Source organism: Mustela nivalis (assembly GCF_964662115.1).
Source record: "Mustela nivalis genome assembly, chromosome: 17".
Lineage (NCBI taxonomy): Eukaryota > Metazoa > Chordata > Mammalia > Carnivora > Mustelidae > Mustela > Mustela nivalis.
The window spans coordinates 27,011,401-27,019,839 of NC_139036.1; the positions used below are offsets into that span (position 1 = coordinate 27,011,401).

The window sequence follows — 8,439 nt, forward strand, 5'->3', positions numbered from 1 at the left end:
TAGAAGTAAGGATAATTTTTTTCTTTGTTATATCATTATTTTTCCAGATTATTTAAAAAAAAGGTATACATTTTAACTCAATTTTTAAAAATACTACTTAAAGGGGCGCCTGGGTGGCTCAGTGGGTTAAAGCCTCTGCCTTCAGCTCAGGTCATGATCCCAGGGTCCTGGGATCGAGCCCCGCATGGGGCTCTCTGCCCAGCAGGGAGCCTGCTTCCTCCTCTCTCTCTGCCTGCCTCTCTGCCTCCTTGTGATCTCTGTCAAACAAATAAATAAATAAAATATTTAAAAAAAAATAATACTTAAAAATTGCAATTCTCCAAAAATATCTCTAAAATAAAATCCATATTCTGCCCATTTGCTATTTTACAATTCCAGTAACACCAGAAAGCATTTTGGCCACACAGTGTACCACTTTCCTAAATATTCCACCAACTTCCTTTTTGGGATTTTCTCAAATACACTTATATTACCTGTACTCAAGTATTCAAACCCACTTAGTTACCAAATGAATCTTAAACGTGGATTTAACATACCGCATAAAAGAGGAGACTACTTCCTCCCATACAAGCTTCTCAATTTCATTTTACAAATCCAACCTAAAATCACCAGTAGAATTAAGGCTAGAGGGTTCAACTTTCTGTTACTAAAACGATACAACATTTATAACTGAACTGTGAAAGCTGTAACCAGACTTAACTAGAAGGCGCTAACAAGATTTTAAGACTACATGAAATAAAAATCACGCGTTTTTTCAACGCATTACCTATTAACCCTAAGAACAAAGACCAGACCAAATGTTAACTTCAGGGATACACTGCCATCAAACTATTAGTGGACCAGTGCAGAGCATAAACTTCTGCTACAGGTATCTTCCCTCCCTCTTCTCCAACAGGTGTTTGCTCTGCATTCTTCTGAATAGTAGTTAATAAAAAGTTCTGAAAGAAAGTTGTTTCCCTAAATATAAGACACTCTTGACAAGAAATTTCACTAAGCATTCCATGACTATGCACAAGTTCCAAGACAAAGCAATAAATAGTCCCATTCATTCCTAGTGATAAAAACCCTTCTAAAGAAAAACTGCACCTTTTCCTAAATAAAATGCTATTTTGAGATATTTAAATTAAATGACCCTAGATTTTATTGGCCTTGGTCACAAGTCTATAAAAAGAATATTCAACCACCAAGTTCAGTCCAATAAGAGAAATAAGTACAATAATGTATCACAGTGCAAGGTTACACTTTTTTCCATGGAAAATTTTAGAAATCAGTATCATTGTACAGAGAACAGAGTATAAAAACAGCCACTGTTTTAAAGTGCTATATGACAGATGTGTCAATGCTGCACTCACAGGAAAGGTGGTTATGTGACCATAAGGAAGTGTCAGAAAGTGTCACTAAGTGTCTCTTAAAATGCTATAAATATGCAAATTTATTTTGGTGTTCCCTATGCTTTGATATTATACACTCAAAAGTAATCTTATGTCTAAACCCACTGGTTTTTAAACTTCAAAGGCATTCTGGGACAATAATCAAACAAAGTTGATACCAAATTATGTGCTCTAGAAAAGTGTGTAAGAGGAAGAGAAGAAAGTAACAAATGAACTCATATTAGTTTTCAAATGGAGAAATGCATCATTTAATTTGATCAAAGTGCTAGTTTTTCTTTTTAACTTAAAATACAACTCCATTATACTTTTAATGTAAAAAATACGCAAATCACAACCAAGGCATACAAGCACTTTCTAATGCATCAACACAAATTCTATTTACCTTTATGTCAGGCCAAATCATTTTTACCATGGGGAAAAAAAAATGCACTTTCTTTCCATGAAAAAAAAGATGCTTTCACATAAAAAGTTCTAACAAATTAAGTCACCAAATGGCTCTTCTAATCCTTTTAAAAGTACTGCAGCTCAATCAAGTCTTAATTGAGACTGGCAATCAGAAAGGCATAGAGTGGCAGCTCTACAATGACTTGCATTTTATATAAAATTTGAAAAAACTTCAATAGCTATTTGCAAAAAAATACTCAAGAACAAAACAGAACTACCTCTGAAAAGCAAAAAGGCAAAGGTAATAAAATGAAGAGACTGAGTTACACCTATCAAAATAGGCAACGTATAACCCAAAGCTTCAGCATCATCAAAATGCAAATTTCAAGATATTCAGAAAGGTTCATTTCATTTCTTAAGAAATAGTGGCAAGCAACTGCACTCATTTCCTGTTCAGATTCAATTCAAATTTCTGCCATTTCCTTTCAAAGGAAATAGTACAGCAACACAGGGCAGAGGGTCAGTAATGCTGTACTACCATCAACTCTAAAAAAGAAAACTACCCAGAAGTGGGTTTTGACACTTGAGATGAGCAATCAGCTTTGTATAATGCTCTTCATTCAATAATTTTGCTTTATTAAAAAAAAGAAGAAAACGTTACCTGCAAACTAAAAAACAACTACTGCCAAGAAAACCCATTTTGAAGAGTCATGGCCTACCAATACAATCATTTCGGAGAGTTTTAATGTACTAAGCAATATGACACTATTTACAATGAAACCAAATCATTTTAGTGGAATCTTTACTGTGCGAGAGCATGTCATTCCGCCCTAAGTAATTAAGCTTCTGTAGTGAGCTACAGTATTGAGAGAAAAAATACACAGGTAGCAGTGGCAGCTGCGACATTTCCAGATAATTAAGCTTCCCCGAGGGTAGGTGGATTCTGTAAAGGATAGGCCCCAAACGCCCAAGATCCTTCAACCCCACTCCGAGGCGCGTGCTTTGGCAAAAGCAGCGCCTCATTGAGACACGGGGGAAAGGAAGAGGGTTCAAAAAGGAAGGGAAATCTGGCGAGAGGGGCTCGAAATGCTTACGAAGCGCTGGGCCAGGGGCCCGCAGAGGTTACCGTGCGACACACTGCAAAGGCGAGTTTGTGGGGCCTGCCGGAGAGAAGGCCTCGCCTAGGAGTTGCAACACACTCTTTCTCCAGTGCGCAGCGCTCGGCCTGGGGGAGGGGGAGGAGGGGAAACAGCTGCCAGGGGAGCGGCGAGCCCGGCCCGGCCCGGCCCGCTCACCGTGAGGGTGTCGTCTATGTAGAGGGGAATCTGCCTCCTCTCGAAGGGGAACTCCTCCTCCCCGTCCCTGCACACTGCCACCAGTCGCGCCATCGTCCCCGACGCTGCCGTTGCCACCGTCACCACCTCCTCCCAGCTGCCGCCGCCGCCGCCGCTGCTGCTCCTGCCGCTGCCGCTGCCGCCTCCTCCCAGCTCCTGCCTGCAACAGCCAAACCCCGCGAGCGTAAGCACCCGCCGCCGCGCAGCACTTTCGCCACAGGGGGGAGGGAGAGGAGCAGGAGGGCACGGGAGAGCCGGGCTGCGTTTCCCATCACCCGATTCCACACGCGCTCAGCCAATCAGCGCCGAGCAACGCCGGGACCCGCCCCCTCGCGCCGCTCGCCCTCCCCAGCCCCCACCCCCGCCGGCCTCCAGTCAGGGTCCAAAGGAGAGGCGGAAGGGACCCGCTGGCCCCGGGGCTTCCCCAGCCCGTCACCGGAGTCCCAGCTCCAGGACCCGACCCACGGCCTCAGCTCCACAGCCCACCTCCTGTTTCCCGCCGCCGGGGAGCCCTCAACCCCCAGCTGACCCCTTACTCCCCTTTCTTGGCGCGCCCCGCCCAGTCAGTCCCCAGGGCTGCAGTTGCCCAGCGCAACCCCGCCCCTGGGAGGGGTCGACCCCGCCTCAGCTCTGCGGAGTCTGTGGAGGGAGGCTCAGACCCTTTACTCACCCTTCTCGGAGGAGGCTCCTCGGTTCTGACCTTCACCGTTTTCGTGGTCGCCTCCCTGACCCCCACCTCTGCTCCCCGTTACCGGCTGACGAGGCCCGCGTCAGGGCCGGCCTGGGCGGGAGCGCGGCTCCGAATGCCGTTTCCTCTCCAGGTTCAGTCAGCCGCTCGCGCCACGGGGAGTGGGGGAGGGAGGGCGGGGGACGTGGGGAGGGTGGGGCAGGGAGGGGCCGAGAACTCCGGGCGGGGCCCCGCCTCCTCTCGCGAGACTGTAGACAGCCGCTCCCGGGTCGCCTCTTTCGAAACCCTGCTGGAGGGGTGGGGGTGTTCCCTTGGGTATCTCGAACGCGTGGTCGACCCCCTCCTCTGAGTCTAGCTACCCAAATAAATCCGAAATAGGGCTGCCAGGAGGAGTGAATAGGCCCGAACCTCTGTCCCTCTGCCGCGCGGGCCTGGGAACCGCTCTCTTGAGGGCGGAAAGGGTGCGGAGCCGAGCAGACTCCGGGCCCACCCGAGGGTCGAGGCCCTGGGAGGACTTCGGTAAGTGGGGAGGAGCTGAGGCGCTTTCCAGGTCAGTGGGAGCGGAAAGCGGGAGTGAGGGAAGGGGAGACGAGCGTCTGGCGGATGAGCGAGAAACTCCAGGCTCGGTTTCCACGTACTTGACGCCGCTTTTCCTGAACACCCTGATTCACCCGGAGCCCGCCGCATCACTGCTCCCTTGCCTGCGATTGCGTCAAGGTCCCGCCGAGGGAAACTACCGGAGTGCGGATGCTTTTGCGTTGTAGTTGCTACACTAGAGGCGGATGGAAGACTGTGTGAGGAGAGGCTGGTCCACGCACTGCCCAGAGAAACTTCTTGGGCCGATTTAATATTAACTTAGGGACTCGGGACACGGATTTCCCTGGGCAAAGTACTGGGACGGGCCAGAGGCCCTTGTCTCTGACCCTCTCCTGAGCAGCAGAGCCGCTGTAGAGGCCGTTCATCCGCACTCTGCGTGCCACCGCGTACTCCTTTCCTACCTTGACGGCTTTGGGAGGCCTGTTGTAAAGCCAAAACAGTCGTTGGGAAGTACTTTGCCTATGAAAGGCTTGATGATTTTAGGGATAGATCCATTTCCTGCTTTACAACTAACTAATCCTGATGACAGATCTGTATTTCCTGGTAGAATAGGCTAGAGCGGTGATACTGATCTGTAAAAAGGGTTTTCGTCATCACCTGAAATCTTAGACTCGCAACAACACAAAACCCCACAGTGCATCTTTAGCCATGTTGCCTTCTGACATTGTGTTGTCACTGTTAGGTTAGGTGACATAATAAACTGCAAGAGCCATTGTTAAGTCCCAAAGGTGTGATTATCCCGCAAGTACTTACTATTTGTGTCTTTTGGCCATGTTTGGAGAGCAGAACACGGGATCGTTAGCTTGGTTCCAAAAGGAATGTAGGACGAGCATGCCGCATCTGACAGGTGAGACTGCATAACCAAACTTTGGGCTTTTGAGAGAATCTTGTGTTTTATGTAAAAATACTCCTCTAAGAAAAAAAGAGTCCTGTGGCTTTTAAGACCTAAAGGGCCTTTTAAAAATACTAATGTACCTACTTTATATCTTTTAAACTTCTTTTGGGTTGTGGTTAGTAAAGGACATTGAAAATGACAAGCTCAATATATAGGTGCTAATTTAAATAACTTTGGTTATTGAGTATGCACTGGGTACTAGCAAAGAACAGAGTTTTCTCCCTGGGGGATTTGAATCTTAAGTTAGAAAAGGTATGAAAACCCAGATAAAAAAACATAATGGTACCACAGCTGTCTCTTTCCATCTGAGGTTACTTTCCCTGATTTGGATTTGTCTTTTATTAAGTAATCTCTGCACCCCACATGGGGTTCAAACTCACAAATCTGGGATGAAGAGTTGTATGCTCTACCAACTGAGCCTACCAGGCACCCCTGGATTTGTCTTTTAAATCCACTGAGCATGCTGCTTCGTGTCTTTGGACAACACATAGATACTTAGTGAATACTCACTGTAAGGTTATAAAGGTGGCTAATTTGCTACATAAGTTCCTAAGGAGGTAAGGTGATAGCCTGGGTGCTCTAAATATGATAAATATTGAGGAGAAATGCTTAGAAAATTATTTCACTGAGAAACAATTTTTAGAGGTTTTAACTATCTTATTTTCTTAGTTTTCGAGCAGGTACTCATCTTCACTATTGGTCTAGCTTCTGCTAAAACCAAGACTGCTGCAGGAATTATTTCATGACTAAGCATCTGCCTTTAGAGAGCTTAACTCTTAATCGACAAAATAAGTTATTACTACATAAAAAAGCCAGCTGTTGCCTGTTTTTAAATTTTGATACAGCCATTGTGAGAGGCAATGTTGAAGGATTTGAAAGGCCAGGAGAACACAATCAACAGCAAAGGATATTTTGCTGGTACCTAGTAGCACCTAGAGTGATGGAGAGAGAATAAATTGTCAACAAAATACCTTTCTTTTTCTTATTAGATTCCCAGTGTGCGAGAGCCAGCCACAAGACTCAAGCATAAAAGAGATAGGACTATTTTCCAAGCAACCTACGTTTAAAAGAAATGAGTACCGATTTATGCCTTACTTTCTGTATTCATAGATTATACACAGACTCCTAGGGAGCAAAATATGATTTTATATAATTTATACATCATATTGGACAATGCTCAATTAAAATAAAATGTCCTCTTCTAAACACAAGCTATTGATACATATTGGTAGATAGCTCCAGTTTTTGTAAAGTTAAAGTCATGGGAATAAGTCACTTCCTGGAGGTCATGAGTAGGATAAAGTCATAGACCAAGTTATATTCTTCCTTCTTTATCCCCTTCCCTTATCTGTCCTCAAAAACTGATAGTTGGGGCGCCTGGGTGGCTCAGTGGGTTAGACCGCTGCCTTTGGCTCAGGTCATGATCTCAGGGTTCTGGGATCGAGTCCTGCATCGGGCTCTCTGCTCAGCAGGGAGCCTGCTTCCTCCTCTCTCTCTCTCTGCCTGCCTCTCTGCCTACTTGTGATCTCTCTCTGTCAAATAAATAAATAAAATCTTTAAAAAAAAAAAAAACTGATAGTTGAGGGGTACCTGGCTGACTCAGTCATGAAGCATGTGACTCTTGATCTCAGGATTGTGAATCCGAGCCCCACTTTGGGTGTGGAGATGGCTTAAAATTTGTTTTAAAAAATTGATCATTGAAAAAGAAATTAGCCAATTAGAATACCTTTTGTTGTTTTCACTATGATAACCATCTTGTTTTGTGTGGTAGTAAAATCAATAGCAGAATGTTATTTAAATTACCCTGGTTGTCCAAATCTCAGAATCTGTGAATTTGGATTTCTTTCCCATGAGCTGACAGTGGGAAGTTTTGTTGTGTCTGCAAATACTTTCCCCACTTAAAATTTTTCAAAGGGAGCACCTGGGTGGCTCAGTCAGTTGGGTGTCTGCCTTCAGCTTGGGTCGTGGTCTCAGGTTCCTGGGATCGAGTCCCCTATCAGACTTCCTGCTCAGTGGGGAGTCTGCTTCTCCCTCTCCCTGCTGTTCTTTCTCTTTGTCAAATAAATAAATAAAATCTTTAAAAAATTTTTTTTCAAAGGGAAAAAAAATTCTTTTAAGGGAAAATAATGTCTTCAAGTTAAAATGTAAATAAGCCCCTTGAAGGCAGGGACTTTGTCTTATTTTCTGTTGTTTCCCTAGCACCTATACCTGGTACATTGGAGCTCAGTAATCTATGTCAAATGATCTTTTCTATAAACTAGAACCAAGTCAGAATTTTTAAACTAATTCTTCTGTTTTTATGAATGCTTTTTCCTTAGCTTTCTCTTATATGACTTTCATAACTGGAGGTAGAAAAAACAGAGAGTACACTTTGTTCCTTTATGATTCAGTATCCGTAATTGTGAGACATAAACTTGTTGAGAGAGATTTAAGATCTAGAAAAGATGAAGGAGCAGTTACCGAAAAGCAGCAGGCCAGTTAGACAACATATTCATCCAGTCATCAAATAATTTAAATTACTTTTTTTAAATGAGAGAACAGTATGTTTAGTCTCCTCAGCCCTCCTTTGAATGCTTTAAACAGATAGGTCGTCGGGTATTAATCACTCTGACATAGCAAGAGAACCAATCACCTTTCCTAGTCATGCTTAATTGATAGGCTATAATCTTACTGGTTAAATTTCAAAAATCTTTTTAATTGAAAATAGAATCTGATTTTTGTTTTAATAGCTGTATAACTGCTCAACATACTGATTTCTTTAGAGAGAAAATTCCTTTCAATAATAGATTGACTCCAAATATCATTGATTATAGTTGGCAAAAATGCCACATAAATACTAAATTAGCCATCATCAATGTAACAAATTGAAGTAAGCTAATTAGTGTAATAACATGACTACTTAACAATTTTGGGAATAAAACAAATGCTTAACTAATTTAGAGGCAACTGATTAAAACCACAAATGCAAAACGTAATGTAAGAGGAAGCGCTACCTACACTATACAAATAATCCAGGTTCCTTACCAAGTATAAAATTAACTTGAGCATTCTGACCCTTCACTATTTCTGCAAAGATCAGATTTTTTTCTTGAAAATAGAACACAACAGAAAGGCAGATTTTAGGGGTTTTTTGCCCACTTTTTAAGTTTA

General features: G+C 43.5%; 1 protein-coding gene and 1 long non-coding RNA gene across 7 annotated transcripts in view; one reads left to right on the forward strand and one right to left on the reverse strand.

The window, feature by feature from the left end:
• GGNBP2 (gametogenetin binding protein 2) overlaps positions 1-4,485 on the reverse strand; it is a 33,071-nt gene extending 28,586 nt beyond the window's left edge. For 2 of the 6 annotated variants that reach the window (XM_082707468.1, XM_082707467.1), the window contains exons 1-2: positions 3,780-3,960; positions 3,071-3,269 (exon numbers count right to left, since the gene is read on the reverse strand). In XM_082707468.1, coding sequence (XP_082563594.1) covers positions 3,071-3,163 — 93 coding nt within the window. In that variant the 5' untranslated portion in view covers positions 3,164-3,269; positions 3,780-3,960. Of the gene's footprint in view, positions 1-3,070; positions 3,374-3,779 lie in introns of those variants that run through there. The other 4 variants (XM_082707471.1, XM_082707470.1, XM_082707469.1 and 1 more) reach the window with 4 other exon arrangements.
• LOC309851798 lies at positions 4,030-6,495 on the forward strand. Its single transcript, XR_014304942.1, has 3 exons — positions 4,030-4,316; positions 5,181-5,241; positions 6,279-6,495. It is a non-coding gene; the product is annotated as an uncharacterized lncRNA (long non-coding RNA).
• The last annotated feature ends 1,944 nt before the right edge of the window (positions 6,496-8,439 follow it).